The 23,141-nt window shown below is 46.2% G+C and overlaps 1 protein-coding gene across 1 annotated transcript in view; it reads right to left on the reverse strand.

Annotated features, from left to right (window-relative positions):
- The window catches only part of LGMN (legumain), a 43,648-nt gene extending 23,065 nt beyond the window's left edge, over positions 1 to 20,583 (reverse strand). Inside the window, exons 1-2 of the mRNA XM_017857894.1 lie at positions 20,358 to 20,583; positions 6,565 to 6,731 (exon numbers count right to left, since the gene is read on the reverse strand). Coding sequence (XP_017713383.1) covers positions 6,565 to 6,702 — 138 coding nt within the window. The 5' untranslated portion in view covers positions 6,703 to 6,731; positions 20,358 to 20,583. The remainder of the gene's footprint in view (positions 1 to 6,564; positions 6,732 to 20,357) is intronic.
- Between the last annotated feature and the right edge of the window lie 2,558 nt (positions 20,584 to 23,141).

Genomic DNA, 23,141 nt, shown 5'->3' on the forward strand with positions numbered 1-23,141 from the left:
CTGGGCAACAAGAGCAACGCTCCATTTCAAAAAAAAAAAAAAATTTTAAATAAATAAACAAATAGCTTGTCAGAAGAACAGACTGTGAGTCACCACCACCTCCTTCCTGCACTCCCTGGCCACTCCCTTTCACCCCCATCGCTGCAGTCTGCCCAGTCTACCTTTGGCCCCGCCAGCCTCGATTTTTGCCCCTTGGCCCACAAAACCTCAAATATTTACTATCTGGCCCATTATAGAAAAAAGTTTGGAGGCTCCAGTCTTGAGCCAGATAGCAATGGTGAGGTTCTGAATGTGTGGGGGTGGGGAAGGGGCTTGCCAGGAGCACACAGAGTGAGGAGCTCCCTGCTCCTGTCATTGGTGACATGGCACCTGTCCAACCCTTTATCTAGTTCTGAGTGGAGAGGTTCTCTCAAAGGGAAAGAAAGGGGGAGCTCATGCCTGGGCCTTCTCCTCCTAACATGCCTCACCATGCCCTCACCCTGCCTTGCTGGTCTCCTTCTCCCTCGCTCTCTCCTCCCCATCTACCTGGCCCATGCGCTGTCCTTTCATGCCCTGTGGCCACCTTCCTTTCCACCAGGGCCCTGGCTTTGCTCAGATGACCTACCCAGCTCCAAGTGGTCAGGAGCTTCCCCGAGTGTGAACTGGAAATCCATTTCCCCTCCCCAGGGACTGACTGACTTGAACATGAGCATGTGATGCAATTCTGGCCAGGCAGACATGGGACAAAGTCCACCCATGGCCCCAGGAAAAGATGTGCATTCTGATAAAGAGCAAGCCAAACAGACAAGACACACAGATGGCCTCTTTTTGTTCTTTGAGAGTTTGTTTGGATGTGACACCTGGAGCTGCTGCAGCCATTTCATGACTATGAGGAGAGTGTATTTGAGGACAGTTCTCACAACCATGATGACAGAGTAGAAAGATGAAAAGGGGCCAGGCACAGTGGCTCACACCTGTAATCCCAGCACTTTGGGAGGCCAAGGTGGGTGGATCACTTGAGGCCAGGAGTTCAAGACCAGCCTGGGCAACACGGCAAAACCCATCTCTACTAAAAATACAAAAATTAGCCAGGCATGGTGGCAGGAGCCTATAATCCCAGCTACTCAGGAGGCTGACGCAGCGGAATCGCTTGAACCCAGGAGGTGGATGGTGCAATGAGCCGAGATCACACCACTGCACTCCAGCCTGAGTGACAGAACAAGACTCTGCCTCAAAAAAGGAAGGAAGGAAGGAAGGGAGGAGGGAGGGAGGGAGGGAGGGAGGGAGGGAGGGAGGAAAGAAGGAAGGAAGGAAAGGAAGGGAAGAAGAAGAAGGAAGAAGAAGGGAAGGAAGGAAGGAAGAAGAAGAAGGAAGGGAAGGAAAGAAAGAAATAAATGGGACCTGGGTTTGAGATAATGAGGCTAAACTGCTTAATTAGCCAACCCTGGAGTCTCCACATGCCTGATTCAAACCACCAGGGAGGGCTCTGGTACAGGCACTTGAAGGCACCTGATGTGCTGGCCACGCCCCTCACTGTGATTTTATATTCCCACTGCCAGCTGATGCTCTTCCCTCCACGAGGAAAGAGCTTCTGTGGAAATCCCATCACCCTTCAAACCCATGTCAAGCCTCTCCTCCAAGAAGCTGCATTCCCATCCCTCTCCTGACGGACCTCCTCTACTTCTGGACCCAAACCCAGCAACTGGAGCTCTGTAGAAACTGCTCGTTCTCAGCCTCGAGTTCAGGTATTTGGCACCTACCCTAAAAGCCTGGGGGCTCCTGACCAGAGGGCCCTGACTCCCCATTCCACAATCCTCCCCTAAGCTCCTTGCAAACCATGGGCCTCAAGTGAAAAACATTAAACTCAACGGACCAATACGTCAAGTCTGTTTGAATGCTCAGAAAAATTTTGCTGTGCTTGCCATGTCCAGAATGCAATGCCAGCAACACACTCTGAGTAGCAGTTGTGATTGCTTAAAGACAGAGATGCATTCCGAGAGATGCTTCACAAGGTGATTTCTGTCATTTTGTGAACATCATAGAGTGAATTTATACAACCCTAGATGGTCTAGCCCAGCAGTCCACAACCTTTTCGGCACCAGGGACTGGTTTCGTGGAAGACAATTTTTGCACACACACGGGTGAGGGGCAATGGCTTCAGGATGAAACTGTTCCACCTTAGATCATTAGGCATTAGATTCTCACAACGAGTACGCAACCTAGATTCCTCATATACGCAGTTCACAATAGGCTTCACGCTCCTATTCGAATCTAATGGCTTCGATGACCTGACAGGAGGTGGAGCTGGGGTGGTAACGTTTGCTATAATCCTCAGGTGGTAATACTAGGCTATCAACCTGTACGGCATGTTACTGTCATGAATACTGCAGACAAATGGAACACAATGGCAAGTATTTGTGTATCTAAACATAGGAAAAGTACAGTAAAAATACACCACTATACTTTATGGGACCACTGTCGTGTATGCGGTCCATCAGTGAACGAACTTGTTATACGGCGCGTGACTAATTACAAATGACCTGCTTCCTTTGGCTGTGTAAGTTTTCTATAATAAACCTTAATGTGTTAAATTATTAATACAAAAAAGGAAACTATTTTAAAATAAAAGATAAAGTAATGCCAAGATACCCATGCCACATGACTAGAGTAGTGATTATGAGCATGGGCTGTGGAGCACGGACTGCCTGGGTTCAAATCTCAGCTCCATCCCTTACCAGCTGTGTGACCTTAGGTAAGTAACCCAGCCTTTCTGTGCCTTAGCCCCACCCCCCATCTTACAATGGAGAGCTAATAGGACCTATCCTCTTGGGTTGTCTGAGGATTGAGATAACACATGCCAAGGGCTTGGAACTGAGCCCTGCACACAGGAAGCGCTTAGTCAAGGGCAGCCTTCTTCCACCAGAATGTCAGCACTACAGAGCCGGTGGGGTGACTTGCATCGCCAGCACCCTGAATAGCACTTGACTCACACGTGCTCAGCAGGAATGAGCTAGGTACCATTTCCAGTCAGTTCTGCTCCTGGGCCACTTCCATCTGCTCAGCTTTTCTCTTTTTTTGGCTCGTTCTGGGATTGTGCCACATTTCCCAGGTGCCTGCGCCCCTCTGCCCATCCTGGCCAATCTTGCTGGCCCCTCTCCCAGGTCTGCCTCTGTCCCCACTCCATCCCAGGCCGGCCACACTCTCACACCTCTCTGGAACTCATGCTTGGCTGCTCCCTTCTCCCCGTTATCCATGCAATCCCCCCAACACCCCACCTCACTCCTTCAGCTCTTCCTGATCACCCCAGACTCCGCTCTGATTCCACGACTTCCGAAGGGGTCCTCCTTACTCACCCCATGCTCAGGACACTGGATGCAGAATGTCCTGCCAACATCACCTCAGACTACGCCCCCACTCCCTTAAACACTGAATCCCAGCCCAAAATGGAAAACTGAGAAATCCCATTTGGTTGAGACAAAACAAGGTTTAATTAACAAGCATAACGCATAGAGAGCACTTAGCAATGGTTTATTTGTGCCTGGTCTGCCACTCTTCCCGAAACAAGAGACTTGTAGATGAATGTTGTATTAATCCAAGGAAAATGTAAACCTCTATGAAAACGTAGGTTTAAAATCTGCCTAGGTTCTATGGAGACCATTCTTTCGAATACTCTTTTAATGATAAGCCTCCAAAGTCAAGAAGGCAAATGGCAGCTGGCTGAGGGCAGAAGCAGCCCCTTGGGGAGGCGGGCTGAGGCAGGGGTGAATCAGCACAAGTTTCACCTCCACCGGCCGTAAAGCCATCACCCTCTCTTACTCGCAGATGAATATTTCAGTTTGGGCCACTTATTTGGCCTGGTTTCCCTTCGCTCTATTTTGATATTTAGTATTTACTCAGGGAAACTAGCAACCCTAAAAAAAAAAAGGTTTCCGGGAGCAAAGGGTAATTGGATAACCTCTACTCAATAATGTTTAATAATACATTTTCTTAAAAGCTGGTTGTATAAAAATCAGGGTGGGTGATGAGTAATCATGTTAACTCTCTGCGATCTGTATTTAACAGCTAATCTTTCCAACTTGAGGTTAGAGGGGGGAAGAAAACTGAAGGCTGAACAGCTGTGTGTGCAGGCTGCTCCTCTTTACATGGCTCAGGTCTGTGGTTAAGTATTAAAAGGAGAAGGGATCATTTGCCATGACAACAACTTTTTAATCAAGCCAAATTTCCTATTTGGCTAACATACAAAAACGATTCGAGAAATGAGTTATTCATTCATTCAGTGACTGTAAATACAGACTGGATTTCAATGACAGTACAAAATCAAAGAATGTATGAAATCTCATTATCTTTTTTTTTTTTTTAAACAAGGTCTCAAGCTGCAGTGCTGTGGCTGTGCAGTGCTGTGGCTATGCACAGGTGTGATAATAGCTCATGGCAGCCTTCAACTCCTGGGCTCAAGCAATCCTCCCACTTCAGCCTCCAGAGTAGCTGGGACTATAAGCATGCTGGCTGGTATCTTATTAATAATTTTTTATATTGATTACATATTGAAATGATAATGGTTTGGAAATATTGGTTTAAAAAAGTTATTAAGACTGGGTGTGGTGGCTCACGCCTGTAATGCCAGTACTCTGGGAGGCCAAGGTGGGCAGATCACCTGAGGTCAGGAGTTCAAGATCAGCCTGGTCAATGTGGTGAAACCCCGTCTCTGCTAAAAATACAAAAATTAGCTGGATGTGGTGGTGGGTGCCTGTAATACCAGCTACTCGGGAAGCTGAGGCAGGAGAATAGCTTGAACCAAGGAGGTGGAAGCTGCAGTGAGCCCATGTTGCGCCATTGCATTGCAGCCTGGGCAACAGAGCAAGACTCTCAAATTTAGAAAAAAAACAAAAGAAGTTATTAAAATTAATTTCACCTTCTAAATGTGGCTACTAGAAAATTTACCATGGCTCTCCTACCAGACAGGGCTGCTCTAGAGCCAGTTGGCCTGGGTTTGAAAACTGGCCCCACCACTTGTGAGCTGTACCGCATTGGGCAAACTGCTGACCTTGCCTATGCCTCAGTCCAATCATTCGTAGAGAGGGAGTAAGAACTAGACCAACGGCACATAACCCCACTGCAGGGCTTAAAGGACTTTGTGTAAAGTGTACTTAGAAGAGAGCTCAACCTATAGATACTGCAAGTCTAAGCATTTGTTTCTGAGACTGACAAGATTAAATGACTTTTTATAAAAAGTAACAGCTGTATTGAGATAGAGTTCATGCACCATAAAAGTCAGTCTTCTAAAACAGACAATTCAGTGGTTTCTAGTATGTTCACCAAGTTGTGTACTCATCACCGCTACTCCCAGAGCATTCTCATTCCTGCAAAGAGAGACCCCATGTCTGTCGGAAGTCACTCCCCAGTCTCTCCTTCACCCAGCCCTTGGCAACTACTAACCTACTTTCTATCTCTACAGATTTTTCCAAAGTTGGACTTTCGTTTAAATGGAATCATAACATATGTGGTCTTTGTGACTAGCTCCCCAGCATGTTTGTAAGGTTCACCCACGTTGAAGCACGTGTGAGTACTTCTTTCTTTCTTATGGTCAAATAATATCTTCTTAATGAATAGATACTGTGTTTCTCCATTCAGCCTTTGATGGACATCCGGGTTGTTTCCACCTTTTGGTTCTTATGAAAAATACTGCTATGAACAGTCATGTACATGTTTCTGTATAGACACGTTTTCATCTCTCTTAAGGACATGCTTAGGAGTGGAATTGCTGGGTCATATGTTCAACTTGATGTTTAACTTTCTGAGGAACTGCCAGACTCTTTCCCAAAGTGGTTGTACCAGTTTACATCCCACAGGGGAGGCTGGACTTTTCATGGACACTCAGATGTGGATTCTTTTCTTTTTCTCTCTACCTTCTGCTAGGCTGATGTGGGGAAATCCAAGGAAGATGGGGGAGGAGGGTGTGAAGAGAGAGCAGTAGGGCAAAGAGGCCTGGGGGTCCTTTCACCAGAGTTCTGGCCTCAGTCCTGTCTGGTCCCCACTTGCCATGTGACCTTGAGCAAGTCACCTCTACTCTCTAGGCCTCAGTTTCCTTATCTCTAAAATGAAGATGTTGAACTACGTAGGTCTCAACCTGGGTGATCTGGCTCCCTGGGGAAACTGGGCAATGTCTGGAGACATTCTGGGTTATTACAGTGGAGCAGACGATGCTGCCATCATCTAATGGGTGTCACGGACGCCGCTAAACCTCAAATGCACAAGACAGCCCCCAACAACCAAAAATGACCTGGTCCCCAACTATCAACAGTGCCAAGGTTCAGAGACCTTGCATCGGACTAAGGTGGCCCTATGGAAACTTCTGAGGAACTGCCAAACTGTTTTCCAAAATGGCTACACCATCTTATAATCCTCCTAGCAACATATGAGGGTTCTGATTTCCCCACATCCTCTCCAACACACCTATGTTATAGTCAGCCTAACAGGTCCGTCAATGGCTTTTCAAGTCTTTTCTGTTTAATATTAACAATGTCTGGAATTGTTTTCAGAATGCCAGTGTCCTAAAAAAACAAAATAGGTTAGTCATTTTCTTACCTGGTGCCTATAATTATACCAGCCATTTGAACCCGCCACGATCACTACCCAGTGCTTGCCTCCATCTTCAGGATCATCTATGGGAACAGCACCAATGCCCAGGGTTACACTGAGAAATACAGCTACTTTCCAAACCATTCTGCACCTTGGAGTTCAACTGCAGAAACCTGAGAAGGGAAACACAGAGTCAAGTACAAAGCAACAAGAACAGATAAACATTGGCCGGGGGCGGTGGTTCACCCCTGTAATTCCAGCACTTTGGGAGGCAGAGGCAGGTGGATCATTTGAGGTCAGGAGTTCGAGACCAGCTTGGCCAACATGGCGAGACCCTGTCTCTACTAAAAATACAAAAATTAGCTGGGCGTGGTAGCACGTGCCTGTAATCCCAGCTACTTGGGAGGCTGAGGAAGGAGAATCACTTGAACCCAGGAGACGGAGACTGCAGTAAGCTAGACCATGCAACCATACTCCAGCCTGGGTGACAGAGTGAGACTCTGTCTCAAAAAAAAAAAAAAAACAGATAAACATTGTCAGCCCCTAAGAAAATATCATAGTAAATGGGTCAAAAAGATAAGGCCATTTAACCACCAGACAGAGTATGTTGAGGATAACAATGAAGATCAGGAGGGTTTCTATTTTTGCTCCATTGCTCCACCCTGTGAGTGGAGAAGGGGCTGTCCATACCTCCTGATCTTCACTACAAGCCCAAGTCATGCATATAAAACCAAAGAATATCCAGAAAGGTCTCTGGGCACTTTTTAAAGTTTTTGACATAACTCAAAATACAGTTGATAAAATTCATCCACAACATTCACTATTGGAAAGAATATCTACCACATACTATGAAGTATTTGTAAGAAAAGAATATACATGTAAAATAAACTGTGCAGGCCGGGTGCAGTGGCTCACGCCTGTAATCCTAGCATTTTGGGAGGCCAGCGTATTACCTGAGGTCAGGAGTTCAAGACCAGACCGGTCAACATAGTAAAACTCTAGCTCTACTAAAAATTCAAAATTAGCTGGGCATGGTGGCACACACTTGTAGTCTCAGCTACTAGGGTGGCTGAGGCAGAAGAATCGGCTGAACTCAGGAGGTGGGGGTTGTAGTGAGCCAGATCAGGCCTCTGCACTCCAGCCTAGGTGACAGAGTGAGACTCTGTCTCAAAACTAAAAATACAAATAAAAGTTTTATCAGAAAAAATAAATTTTAAAAATAAAATAAACTGCACAGAAAATATGGAAGACAGACATAAAATTTTAACACTATTGCTGGGTAGTAGGCAGGATCAAGGGTGATTTTCTTCCTCATTTTTGTCTCCTTTTAGAAACAATAAAGTTTCTAAAAATTCAGTGCAGGTTTAATGAAAACATTGATGGGCAATTTAAGTTTATAATGTAAATTATCTGGATGAGCTATAGTCAAACATTAATTCATGTTGTTTTTGCATCACACTTACAGAGCATGGACATACGCTCTGTACAACATACAGGGCAAACATTTTCATCCTTGTTTTACAGAAAGGAGAGGTTGAGGTCTGAGAGCAATGAGCTGCCTAATAGCCATGGACTGTCGTCGCTGGCCAGAGCTAGGACCATGCCTTCTGAACGGCTGGTCCGGCACTCTTCCTGTTGTATGGCTCTGCATCTCAAGACTTCATTATTACTGAGGCCAGGCGTGGTGGCTCACACCTGCAATCCCCGCACTTAGGAAAGCAGAGGCGGACGGACCACTTGAGGTCAGGAGTCCGAGACCAGCCTGGCCAACATGGCGAAACCCTGTCTCTACTAAAAGTACGCAAATTAGCCAGGTGTGGTGGCAGGAGCCTGTAATCCCAGCTACTCAGGAGGCTGAGACAGGAGAATCACTTGAATCCGGGAGGTGAAGGTTGCAGTGAGCCAAGATCACAACACTACACTCCAGTCTGAGCAACAGAGCGAGACTCCATCTCAAAAAACAAAAAAAAAAAAAATACTTCATTATCATTGAAGTACATGCACTGTTTTATACCTCAATGCCAAAACCTTAAATACCTTGTTAAAGTACAAATGGAAAACAGCACCAAGCCTATGGCTCTGCGATAAGAAAAATACACAGTCACTGAGATGTGGGGACTCACAGCAGGAGATGTGTGAGGCTGACTTCTGTCCCAATGCCACAAGCAGGGCTGGTGGTGCTCATTCATTCATTCACTCACCACTCAGCCAGTCTCTGCAACACCTACTTTGCCAGACAAGGTGCTGGGTGCTGAAAACTCAATGGGGACAGAACAAAGCCTGTGTCTTCACGGAAGATGCACCCAGATGAAGGGTGATCCACTTCTAAGCTGAAGAAACCATCCTCAACGTTCTGAGTCGAGTCCTCAAAGCGATGGATTTTCTCCACTAACTAAATAGGAAGCCCTGAGTCTCTTGAAAAGAGTCTTAGGCCAGTAATTCTCCCACTTGAATATGCACCTAGGTCACCTGGGGATCTAGGAGGCAGATTCTGATTCAGTAGGCCTGGGGTAGGGCCTGAGACTGCATTTCTCGTTTGTTTGTTTTTTATTTTTTATTTTTTATTTTTTATTTTTGAGAGTCTTGCTCTGTGGCTCAGGCTGGAGTACAGTGGTGCGATCTCAGTTCACTGCAACATCCGCCTCCCAAGTTCAAGCGATTCTCCTGCCTCAGCCTCCCAAGTAGCTGAGATTACAGGTGCCCACCACCATGCCCAGCTAATTTTTGTATTTTTAGTAGAGACAGGGTTTCGCCATGTTGCCCAGGCTGGTCTCGAATGTCTGACTTTAGGTGATCCGCCCATCCCGGCCTCCCAAAGTGCCGGGATTATAGGCATGCGTCACTGCGTGACCGCCCCCCTCCACCGCCGCCATGAGACTGCATTTCTAACAAGTCTCAGGTGACACTATGCTGCTAGCCTCAGATTACCTTTGATGTGGCAGAACTGCATGAAATCCCCCAGGCTCTGGTCCACCTGTCCTCAATCCAGCATCCTGGTCAACAGACTGCACTGCTCCATCCTCAAGCGCTATCTCCTAACAAGAACTTAATTATTAAGCTGAAAGCCTGAATTGGTGCTAAATTTAGGTTTCTTTAGCTCCACTGCAAGGCCCATGGATGGGCAACTGGTAACTACAGTAAGACGCCCCCAGATTTGTTTTCTTCGGTAGGGGCTAGTATGGCACATAACAGACAGGTCAGTGGAGTGCTGAGGACCCCCAGTGCTAGAACCACGGGGTCTGTTAAAGTGCACCTGAGGAGGCTCCCCACACGTCCACTCCACCTGACAAGGGCTCACTGTGGGGCTGTGCTTCCAGAAAGGGATCCTGATCCAGACCTCAACAGAGAGTTCCTGGACCTCATGCAAGAAAGAATTTGGGGCAAGTCCACAGAATAATGTGCAAGCAAGCTTACTCAGCAAGTGAAAGAATGAAAGAACAGGTTACTCTATAGACAGAACAGGGTGTTCCCAAAAGCAAGAGAAGGACCATGTCCACCTTAGGTGCAATGCTTGTTTAGACATAAGACAACAAAGCAAAACAAAGCCACAGGGAGATGTGCCTACTACAAGGGCTTGTGACAGAGGCTCGTTAATCTTTGTAGAACTGCTGTCTTTCACAAGAATCTATGCTATTATCTTTAAGGTGAAACTTATGGTCTGGCGCGGTGGCTCACACCTGTAATCCCAGCACTTTGGGAGGCCAAGCAGGCGGATCACTTGAGGTCAGGAGTTCGAGACCGGCCTGGGCAACATGGTGAAACCCCGTCTCTACTAAAAATACAAAATTTAGCCGGGCGTGGTGGCGCACGCCTATAATCCCAGCTACTCAGGAAGCTGAGGCACGAGAATCACTTGAACCCGGGAGGCAGAAGCTGCAGTGAGCCAAGATCGTGCCACTGCACTCCAGTGTTGGCGACAGAGCAAGACCCTGTCTTAAATAAATAGATAAATAAATAAATAAACAAATGAAATAAAGTGAACTTATTATTAAACTAAAAATCCTTTTGTTCTTAAGATACTGGGACATCAGGACCTTTCCTGGGTCTATTTGGTAAACATTAACCTGTTCCCTTAACCGTAAACATCCTGTGACTAAGAATGCCTAACCTCCTGGGACTGCAGCCCAGCAGGTCTCAGCCAAATTTTACCCGGCCCTTGTTCAACACGGAGTCACTCTGGTTCAAGCACCCCGTCAACTCGAAGGTAAGGAATCAATACTAGATACAATTATACAAAGATGTGAGGAAGCAACAGTGAGGACAGGCGAGAGAGAGTCAAGGAGCAAAAATATCCATGTACCCCAAGCTCTTCGGTGACCCCACAAGAGAGGTGTGACAGTCACTACCCAAGATGTTCCAACCAATGGCTCTCACCTACTCGGAGCTCACCCAGCAGCCTCCCTGGAAAGCCTTCCCCTAGGGTAGGGGTAGACTAACTTTCTCTGCAAAGGACCAGAAAGTAAATATTTTTGGTTTTGCAGGCCAGGCCATCTCTCTCACAACTATTCAACTCTGCCACTGTATCTTGAAAGCAACCAAGTCACCAAGTACTCGCATTTTTCTAAGAGATTGTTTAATTATTTTTGTCTCTACTCTTCTTTTATCGTTCCTGTGGTTCCCCGCTTCCTATTTAGCCCTTGAGAAACACAAATATAGCCTTTTACCCGCCCCTCCTTCACCAGACACTCCCTACAGGGCAAGTTCATCTAACTCCTCAAGAGTTAACAGTTGATTTACAGACCAAAGCATGCCCAATACAGAACCCTCACCCACCAGGAGGTTGCCTCGAGAGATAATGGTCAAAAAGCATGCCTGCTACTTCCACCCACCTGGGGAGTTTTTGGCCTAGTCCTGCCCACAAAGATGCCAGCAGTCACCAGCTCAACCGACAGACAGCACAGTAGATAAGACACCAAGCTAACACACGGACACCCCACCTTGCTTGCTTCCTCCCCTGCCTTTTTAATGTGCCCGCTTTCTGCTCCAAAAGCAAAGCAGTGCATTTAAAGGTGGGATGCCTGTGCTTCTTCTCCTAAGCAACTTGGAAATAAATCACCTTCTTTGTACCAGATCTTGCTCTTGTTAATTGGTCTCTGGAATTGATGAATTACTAACCCATAAGCCGTTTACAGCCAGAGACAATATATAAACAAATGAACATGGTTATGTTCCAATAAAACTTTATCTATAAAATAGGTGGTTTATTTGGCCCATAGGTCATAGGTTGCTGACCTTGTCTGAGGGAGGGAGAATATGCCCCCAGACCACATGGCAGGCACAGCCTGGTTGTTACTGTCATCTTTCATCAGCAATAAATGGGTTCCCTAGTTTGCACACCTGTTTATTCTGAGTTTCATCCATATGACATAGTCCCAAAGAGGCTCCTTCCTCTGGGGGCAATGGTGTGTGACTTTTACCTCCTCATATTTAGGATTAAAAAAAAGAATAAATAAAATACCAGAAACAAATGGTTGACCTGACTGTGAACAACAGAACGGACACCACCTGCTTATCCACCTAAATCAGCAAACACGCAGCAGGCACCAAAAAAGCACCACTTAGTTATTTAGAAAATGACATTTTCATAGTCTACCTGGTGATGGTCCTGCTCCATTATTCTTTTTTCTTTTTTTTGAGATGGAATCTTGCTCTGTAGCCCAGGCTGGAATACAGTGGCATGATCTCAGCTCACTGCAACCTCTGCCTCCTGGGTTCAACCTCCTGCCTCAGCCTCCCAGGTAGCTGGGATTACAGGTGCCCACCAGTTAATTTTTGTATTTTTAGTAGAGATGGGGTTTCACCATGTTGGCCAGGCTGGTCTTGAACTCCTGACCTTGTGATCCACCTGCCTCGGCCTCCCAAAGTGCTAGGATTACAGGCGTGAGCCACCTCGCCCGGCCCATTATTCTTTTTTCTTATAAACACAGAGTCGTGATTCCCCAACTACAACGCTATATTAAAAGTCTCACAGTATGTTGCTGAATAGAAAATGCTACCTTAAAAAACTATATACATGGCCGGGCACAGTGGCTCACGCCTGTAATTCCAGCACTTTGGGAGGCCGAGGTGGGCAGATCATGAGGTCAAGAGATCGAGACCATCCTGGCCAACATGGTGAAACCCCGTCTCTACTAACAATATAAAAATTAGCTGGACGTGGTGGTATGCACCTGTAGTCCCAGCTACTCTGGAGGCTGAAGCAGGAGAATCACTTGAACCTGGGAGGCAAAGGGTGCAGTCTCAAAAAGAAAAAAACCACATACACTAACACTATTTTGGGAAACATATAAACATAGAAAGGCCTGGAGTGAAGAGAGACACAAAAGTAAAATAATCATTCCATTACCCTTGGCAATGAACATGCCTCAAAGCAGCTACCTTACTAATTTCCTGTGGGCATTTATTGCATGATTTTTGACAAAGTCAAAGCCTCAAAACAAAGCACCAATAATCTGGCAGCATCCCTGTGATTCCTGGTTTATCAAAGTGAAAAACTGATGAAAAAGTGAACGATCCCTGCTAAACTACTAGCTCTTTGTGACTCTGCTGTTTTTGGCTGTGGCTGTCCACGGTCCCCATTACACAGGCTTCATCTCACAGAGGCGTCATCATCATCTACCTCCTCTCCTTTAACTTGCCCTTCTCCTATCTACTCTCTCCTACATACACCCCACCCTGAATCCATACAACAAACGTGGACTGAGCACCTGCTAGCTGCTCACAGGCATTGAACAGTGAGCCAAACAGACAAAACCCTTCGTGGAGGTGGCATTCCAGAGAGAAGAGATAGACCATTTATACACATCGGTTATCAGATAGTGATGAGAGTGATAGACAAAAATAAGGCAGGAGAGGGAGGGAGTCCCAGTAGGAGTGGGAGGTGTCATTTGTAAAAGGGGAAGAAACTAAGGAGGTGAGAGCACCAGCCCATACATTAGGGCAAACCCCTGGAAGCAACATAGTCTAGCTGGATCAATTACAGTACAGCCTCATGGTGGGATACTGTGAAGCCTTTAAAAAGAACCTAAGGCAAATCGTAATGCGCCAAGACTGAAAAGATCTCCCAGGGGTGCTGTTGGGGCACGTGTGTCATCTGCTAACCCCGTGCGGGGAGAAGACAACACAGTCATTGCTCTAGCCAGGGAAGATCAGAGAGAAAGACTCTCGGCTGGGCGTGGTGGCTCATGCCTATAATTCCAGCACTTTGGAAGGCCGAGGTGGGAGGATCACCTGAGGTTGGGAGTTCAAGACCAGCCTGACCAATATAGAGAAACCCACCTCTACTAAAAATACAAAATCAGCCAGGCGTGGTGGCACATGCCTGTAATCCCAGCTACTTGAGAGGCTGAGGCAGGAGAATCACTGGAACCCAGGGGGCGGAGGTTGCAGTGAGCGAGATGGCACCATTGCACTCCAGCCTGGGCAACAAGAGCGAAACCTGTCTCAAAAAAAAAAAGACTCCCAGAGAGTGGGACGTGTTGCGGAGTGGCACAGAGGTGGCGAGTGGCACATTTGTGGGTATCGACTATGGACCACACAATGTGCAAGACACTTTATTCACACCATCCTCACAACAGTTCCCTGTAAGCAAGGATCCCCACTCCCTTTAGACAGGTGAGGAAACTGAGGCTCAGAGAGGTAGAGAAACTTGGTGGTCAGTGGGACTGCTGGGACCACACAGATCTGACGGCAAAGACTGCTTGTTCTACTACATCACCTGCTTGTCACCCAAAGAAAGAGTTACTTATGTGAAAGTCTGGGAGGCCCTGGAACCACAGACGCTGTACCCTGTACCCCAGGGCCTGAGCACAGAGCAGGCCCTCACAGTTTCCTCCGGCAGTAGGACACCCACGGTGCTCTTCCGTGCCCTACTATTTTAAGGCACTAGTGGGCTTGCTGCATAAACAGCTCTTATCTTAGAAGAGCCTATCAATGGAGTATCTGAGTTACACAAAGTCAAAGTCAATGAACAAGTCTTTACAGACTTCACCAGACTCCAGTGACAAGTCCTCTGCTGTTCCCACTTGGCCTTCGTCCCTGCTCAGGTTATAGGGCTATACTAGGTCAGTAATTCACTTAAAAGACTTCACTGGGAGCTGGGTACAGTGGCTCATGCCTGTAATCCCAGCATTTTGGGAGGCCGAGGTGGGTGGATCACTTGAGGCCAGGAGTTTGAGGCCAGCCTGGCCAATATGGTGAAACCCCATCTCTACTAAAAATACAAAAATTAGCCAAGCATGGTGGCACACGCCTGTAATCCCAGCTACTTGGGAGGCTGAGGCAGGAGAACTGCTTGAACCCAGGAGGCAGAGGTTGCAGTGAGCCGAGATTGTGCCACTGCACTCCAGCCTGGGCAACAGAATGAGATTCCATCTAAAAATAAAATCAAATAAAATCATGCTGCAAGGTTTTTCAGCTGACAACATGCAGAAGAAATTAGGACAGGTGACAAGAACTGTCTCCTTGACCAAACTTTAGTCAGGTTCCTCTGAGTCCTCTTCTCCACAAGGCCTTGGTCTGCCAGGTCCAGTTTTAGCAAGAATCCAGAAGAGAATCCCTCACCCTCGATATCTAATGAAGTTCCTCTTAGTAATATTCTATTGATGGGGTTCAGGACCCACTAGCTCAAAAAAAGGCACCTTAGTATACTGAATATTTTAAGCTGAATGAATTCCACTAACCCCCTTCACCTTGTCCATGGGCTATAAATCCCCAGCTGACCTTGCCATTCGAGAGCTGAGCTCCATTCCATACTGAAGTCTCTCTCTCCTACTGCAGTAGCTAAAAGAAAATGTCTTGCTGTTTTTTGTTTCGTTTTGATGTTTTTTTTTTTTTTTTTTTTTTTGAGACAATCTCACCCTATTGCCCGGAATGGAGTGCAATAGTGCGATCTCAGCTCACTGCAACCCCCACCTCCCAGGCTCAAGCAATTCTCATGTGTCAGCCTCCAGAGTAGCTGGCATTACAGGCATGTACCACCATGCCAGCTAATTTTTGTATTTTTAGGTTTTGCCATGTTGGCCAGGCTGGTCTCAAGCTCCTGGACTCAAGTGATGCGCCTGCCTCAGCCTCCCAAAGTGCTGGGATTACAGGTGTGAGCCACTGCACCCAGCCTGTCTTACTGTTTTTAAAAAGTACCCATGAGTGGCACACCGGCACATGCCTGCAGTCCCAGCTACTTAGGAGGCTGAGGTAGAAGGATTGCTAGAGCCCGGAAGTTTGGGACCAACATGGGTAACACAGTGAGACCCCGTGTCAAACAGAAAAAATTTTAAAAAGCATTCGATACAGGCTGGGCATGGTGGCTCGTGCCTGTAATCTCAACACTTTGGGAGGCCAAGGCAGGAGGATCACTCAAACCCATTAGTTCCAGACCAGCCTGGGCAATATAAGGAGACTCTGTCTCTGCAAATACAGCCGGCATGATGGTGCACACCTGTGGTCCCAGCTACTCAGGCGGCTGAGCAGGGAGGATCCTTGAGCCCGGGAAGTCAAGGCTGCAGTGAACCATACAGCCTAGGTGACAGAGAGACCTCTGTCCTCTATCTCAAAAAAAAAAATTTAAAAAGGCATCTGATGCAATTTTTCTTTAACAAAAGACACAGCTACTAATTCAGGGGAGACCCTTCCTCTCTCTGGGCCTTCACGATCCATCAGTGAAATGAGATAGTAGAGCTTATTAAAGGGTCATTCAGTCCTTTAAATCCTTTGATTTTCTGGTTAAAGAACAGGATTAAAACAAAATCCAGGCTGGGCGTGGTGGCTCATGCCTGTCAATTCCACCACTTTGGGAGGCCAAGGTGGGCAGATTACTTGAAGCCAGGAGTTCAAGACCAGCCCGGCCAACATTGCGGAACCCCGTCTCTACTAAAAATACAAAAATTAGCCAGACATGGTGGCATGCATCTGTAATCCCAGCTACTCAGGAGGCTGAGACATAAGAATTGCTTGAGTCCTGGAGGCAGAGGTTGCAGTGAGCCAAGATCAAACCACAATACTCTAAGCTGAGCAGCAGAGGGAGACTCTGTCTCAAAAAAAAAAAAAAAAAAAAAAAAAAATTATTATCATCATCCAGTTAGATCTTATCTCAAATGAAAAATCTAGGCCAGGAGCGGTGGCTCACGAATGTAATCCCAGCACTTGGAAAGACCAAGGCGGACGGATCACAAGGTCAAGAGATCAAGACCATCCTGGCCAAAATGGTGAAACCCCGTCTCTACTAAAATACAAAATTAGCTGGGTGTGGTGGCGTGTGCCTGTAGTCCCAGCTACTCAAGAGGCTAAGGCAGGAGAATCGCTTGAACCCAGAAGGCAGAGGTTGCAGTGAGCCGTGATCGCGCCACTGCACTACAGCCTGGTGACAGAGTGAGCTCTGTCTCCAAAAAAAACAAAAAACAAAAAGAAAAGTCTATTTTACTCAGGTTAGTTTATCATTTTTTCCTACAGAGAAAATGTGATTTATTGGCAAACTAGCTTCTAGATTAGAGCATACTCTTCAAGGTTATCTAACTCTGATTCATAGGAGTTATTTTATAATTCTGCATACTATGGGTAACAGCAATGCAAATAATTCTAGTCTAGACAGGCAAATGCATGCTACCAAACGGAGGTTCATTTGACTTCCTTCCTCCTCTGTAGAGGCCAGTTTTGTCTTTCATTTGCAAATTCAATTCAGTATTTATAATCTACAAATTGGTTGTACTTTGGAGTCTCCAACACCTCACCAAGTTTCCTCATTAATGAGTTAAATAAAATTCTTAACACATGTTCAGTTTTACATTTTACAAAGTAATGACTTTATCTGTTTTTTTAGGAAATTATCTTTTAGCATTACGGAAAGTATAAGCAAGTAACATGTATTTCAAAAGAAGCAGTAAAAAAAAAAAGTTTTTAATCTATTAATGATTAGAACTTAGGTTTCTAGGAAAGTAAATTTTGGTCAATGGTGGGCACAGTGGCTCCTGCCTATAATCCTGGTACTCTGGGAGGCCAAAGCCAGAGGGTCACTTGGGCCCAGGAGTTTGAGACTGGCCTGGGCAAGACAGTGAGACCTAGTCTCTACAAAAAAAATTTAAAATTTAAAAGTCAAAATGTCACTCAATGGTTAATAACTTCTCCACATTTTTATTTTAAATGCTTATTTGGAATTTGAGTTTTCTTTCACCCAAATTACTATTTTTGAAACCTGAGACCAGTACAGTCTGCAGCCTTTTCCCAAAATGACTGAGCCTAACTTTTATAGCTACATGCTAACTCAAGTTAAATTTTTACTTTAACTTTTACTTCAAGAAATTGAAGGGTGGACATTAACCTATAGAAATACAAAGAATAACATAAAACACCAGTTACCTATCATCCAGACCATTCTCCGTTATTTTATAAACCCACTCATCTTTTTTCTACATTACAGACGAAATTGTTCCTTCTGTCCCATCCCATCCTCCCCACACTGCAAAGTAACCACTATCCTAAATTAGCATTTCTTCCCAATCGATTTATTATAAAAAGATGTATACCCACTCTACAAGCATTCCCCTACTAATGGACATTTAGGCTGTTTCCAATTTTTTAAACCATTATAAGCATTTTAAACCATTATAAGCAGTGTTGCCACAAACAACCCTAATATCCTTCCCCTTGTATAGAAATATCTCTGGCTTCTTAGTATTTTCTAGAAGTGGAACCACTGATCTTAAGATATACCCAATCTGCTAGTGGCTATACTGTTCAAAGATACACTTGCAACCAGTAGTGAATGAGAATCTCATTTTTTTCAAATACTTATCATCTCTTGATAGTGTCAAACTTTGCAATTCCTAACCTGATGAATATACAATGATCTAATTATGGTTTCAATGAGCATTTCCTGGATTACAAGAAAATCTGAGTCTTATCATATGATTATTTAACCATTCAGATTTCAATACAGTCAATACATGTGACAACTTTCCCCTGATAAACTGGGATTCCAATTATCGTCTGCAAAGCAACTTGTGCAGTTAAAAAAAATATATGCTGGACATTTCTTCAGAAGATAGTCATGGGCTGGAAAACTCGAGACAGAGTTTACTTCTACATATTTCTTACTGACTAAGGCTGGGTATGGTGTATTCTACCTCCTTAGAGCTCTCAAATCTTTTCTCCTCCCCTCCCACTGCAACTGTCTTTAAAACCCTCATGATTCTCCTAGGGATTACTGCAATGACCTCCCTATCCTTAGTATGGCCTCTCTCCAACACTTCCACATTACAGAGTATCTAAGATACAGATCTACAGTAAATGTGGCTTCCTGGACATTCAGGATAACATCCAAATCTCTCACAGCAGCACAGGAAGCCCTGCACGACATATCTCTGTATTCTCAGACATAAAATCCACCACCCACATGAAATCCCTTACTGCACCAGACTCCACGACTCCAGTGCAAAAGCATTGCTCTTTCTCTACCTTCATCATGCTGTTTTCCAGATGAAACACTCTTCTCTTCCTTCATCTCACTAGGTCCTGCCCAGCCCTCAAATTCCAAGGCGAGACGCAGTGGCTCATCCCTCTAATCCCAGCACTTTGGGAGGCTGAGGCGGGCAGATCATTTGTCAGGGATTCGAGACCAGCCTGGCCAATATGGTGAAACCTCGTCTCTACTAAAAACACAAAAATTAGCCAGGCATGGTGGCAGGTGCCTGTAATCCAAGAACTCGGGAGGCTGAGACAGGAGAATCGCTTGAACCGGAAAGGTGGAGGTTGCAGTGAGCCGAGATTGCACCACTGCACTCCAGCCTGGGCAACGGAGCGAGACTCCGTCTCAAAAACAAAACAAAACAAACAAACAAAAAATCCACATAAACTCCACTCAAGCCTCCCCATCTGTGCGAAGTCCCAATCTCTCCCACAAGTCAGCGTTAGATGCTGCCCCTGTACACACCTGTATACTCCAGCCCTTTAAGGCTGGAACTGTTCACTAGAGATTGTCTCTCCCCTTTATGAAATAATCTCTGCTCAAAAACCTTAGTAAGGCTCAGTGAATGTTTGCTATGCAAGTCCCAGAGTAAAGAAAGCTGGGCTACTCCATTCACCACATACCACAGGGCTAGTCACCTACCCTGGGCACTCCTTTTCATCTCTAAAACAAAGCACGTGACACAGAGTTTCTTCTTCCAGCCCCCAGATACTACAATGCATGGCACAGAACACTCCTCGTAGGTATAACCTCAAATCTAATACGGACGGGAAAAAAAACCAGTTAACTTTCACTTCCAATATTGATGTGGGTGGTCCTGAAACTCTCACCAGCTCAAACCTCCCAGAACCAGAGCTTCCCTGACTTCTCTAAACAGATGTCTTCATAAGCCTGGGTATTTTTGTTGTCGTCGTTAATAGCCCTTTCCCACGGGTGCAATCCTCCACATTAAAAGCATCGAAAGTCTGAACTGTTCCCAGGTCGTAAAGCCTGGAACCAAGCCCCAGTCCCTGTTGGGGCCCCTGGCTGTGGGATCTGCAAATCACGTCTCCTCCTGCGCTTTAGTTTCCCCCTCCAGAGCGCTGAGCCCTTCCAACCACACGCGTGAGAAGAGAGACCTCCACCCCCAGTACCACCAGGCAGAGAGGCCGCAGGGTTTCCCTTCCCTCTGGATTCACCGTTTCCCGAAAATCCCCCTCGCAGGATGAGAAACTGATTACTCAGAAAGGGACGGGAAAAATGAAAATCCCAGCCCTGACGTCGAGAGCCTCAGAGAGCAGACGGGAGGCCCTGGCCTCGGGCGTGGGGCTGAACCTGGTTCTGTGCTGGGGCTCGCGGTTACCTGTGGCAGGCGACCGTGGTGGCAGTAGTGGTGGTGGCGGCGGCGGCGGCGGCGGTGAGTGACTGCGGTGCTGGCGCCTGCGGGACCGTGAGAACTCGCGGCGGCGCGCAGCCTCACACCAACCACCCACTACGACCGCACTGCTGTGATTGCTGCGGGCGCCGCAGCTCCTCGCTTAAGGGCCACTGCGCCGCGGTGACTGGTGGAGCTACGGGGCGTGGCATCTGCCAAAACCAATGGGAGGAGAGGATGAGGCCGGCGAGCCAAAGGGACTACAAATCCCAGTGTGCACGGGCAGGGGTTTCTGGACTGGGCGCGGGGGTGGAGGAGCAGTGGTTGCGCAATGAGCTGAGGTCGGGAAACCGAGGTACTTGACATCTGGGGCTGCAGTGATCCCAGAAGCATATACCGAAATATCATACCAGCTCTTGGAGCAAACCTATCTGCACATTGGACCCACTTAGGAAAACCTCAAAAATACTGATGCCCCTGTGAAAATAAAATTGAAAAGCTGTTGGAACCCCCCCGTCAAAAAAACACTATGCCTTGAAAGAGATGTGACTGTAGTATCAGTCACGTATACTTACAACTTCTATTCCCACATTATAGATTAACTCGCTTTCTTTTATTGAACGATGTCTAGAGGGAATTAAAAGACTTCAGGGACAAAATCTCGTGCCTTGTTAAGTAATGAACCTTGCTTCATCATAACAAGAAGAAGATTACAACCTCTTCCCTCTGTTATCCTGTTTTGCTTAGACGAGAGATATAAAACCCACGTTTATTACACCCTCTGTAAAAAAAAAGTTCAATATTCCCTTCCCAAAAAGAAACCAATAACCAATCAAATTGCTGTACCTATGTGCCAGCCTTGTAGGAATACTGTTATCCTGCCCAAAACTTCTGTCTGTGCCTATATAAATGAAACCTTAACTTCCTTACTTTAGAATGCCAAATCCATTCCTTTGGAGTTGGTGTTTCTGGGTGGTCCATCCTCACACTTTACCCTTAAATAAACTATTTTAGGTTGGCACCTCACCTCCGCCTTACCCCCAGGAATTGTGATTTTGTTGGTTTGCATGTGGTCTGAGTTTTGGAATCTTTAGAAAGCCTCAGGTGATTTGGACCCGTTTAGTCCCCATAACAACCCTTTGAGAGAGAAAGACAGCTATTGTCACCCAAGCTTTATGGATAGAGCAACTGAGGGAGGTTAAGTCAGGGAGGTTAATTTTGCAAAGGTCACATATGTCTTAAGGGTCAGAGCCAGAACTATAACCTAAGCACTATGGTTCCAGAATCCCAACCTCTTACTTCCTACACAATGCTACTTCTCAAATGTTTGGTGTTGTTGCCTCCCACGGAACTGGAGAGAAAAAACAAACTATGATCCATTCGAGTGCCATGTAGTGAGCGCGAGGCTCAGTCAATTGAGTTGAATGGAACTAATGTGGTGGAAGATGTGCACTCCCGCTCAAGGGCATTCCAGCACAAGAGTTGGGGCTACCTGCATGGGTTGTCTCATGTGGTCTTCTTTTACAATCTTGTTTTACAGTAAGTCATAGATCAGCACACTGCTCCAGTACTGTCACCTATTTTTGTAAATAAAAGCTTATAAGAACACAGACAGACGACACACCCATTGATTTAGGTATTATTGAGACGTGAAGCCGGCTGGGCTTCTGGGTCAGATGGGGACTTGGAGAACTTTTCTGTCTAGCTAAAGAATTGTAAACACACCAATCAGCACTCTGTGTCTAGCTAAAGGTTTGTAAACGCACAAATCAGCACTCTGTAAAGACGGACCAATCAGCACTCTATAAGATGGACCAATCGGCGCTCCGTAAAATGGACCAATCAGCAGGACGTGGTTGGGGGGGGCGTCAAATAAGGGAATAAAAGCTGGCCACTGGTGCTAGCAGTGGCAACCCGCGTTCCCTTTCGAGCTGTGGAAGCTTTGTTCTTTGGCTCTTCACGATGAATCTTGCTGCTGCTCACTCTTTGGGTCCGCACTACTTTCTGCACTGCAACACTCACCCTGAAGTGCTGCAGCTTCACTCCTGAAGCCAGCGAGACCCCGAACCGACGGGGAGGAACGAACAAACTCTGGGGGTGCCACCTTTAAGAGCTGTGACACCCATTGCGAAGGTCTGCGACTTCACTCCTTAAGTCAGCAAGACCGCGAACCCACCAGAAGGAAGAAACTCTGGACACATCTGAACATCTGAAGGAACAAACCCCAGACACACCATCTTTAACAACTGTAACGCTCCGCCAGGGTCTGCGGCTTCATTCTTGAAGTCAGGGAAACCAAGAACCCCCCCGGAAGGAATTCCGGACACATTATCTCTGGCTATTTTTACAAATAAGGCAGAATTGAATATTAATAGTTATGTGAGAAGCCTTATGGCCCACAAAGATGAAAATGCTGTCTGACTCTTCACACAAAGCAAGTTGCCAAACCCTGGGTTAAGTTCATGGTCCAGCATCAAAGCTTGGAAGTGACCTGGGGCTTCAAGCCCAGGTCTGCCCAAGTCCTTTGCCAACTCTCATGAATGCTATGCTTTTGCAGTCTTCTGCAATGGGGAGCATCAGGAGTTCATTCATCTGTTTATTCCACAACACATTTAGTAGGTGTACCTTATATGCCAGGTGCAGCTGAGCATTGAGATAAAAAGGAGTTTGTTCCTTCCCCTCAGGAATTCATTGTCTAGTAAGTGAGGCAGAGTGTATCCTTAACCACTCCCTAATTCACTGAGAATAAACCGTGACCTTTGCCTGATTAAG

Source organism: Rhinopithecus bieti, unplaced genomic scaffold (assembly GCF_001698545.2).
Source record: "Rhinopithecus bieti isolate Rb0 unplaced genomic scaffold, ASM169854v2 scaffold_41913, whole genome shotgun sequence".
Classification (NCBI taxonomy): Eukaryota; Metazoa; Chordata; class Mammalia; order Primates; family Cercopithecidae; genus Rhinopithecus; species Rhinopithecus bieti.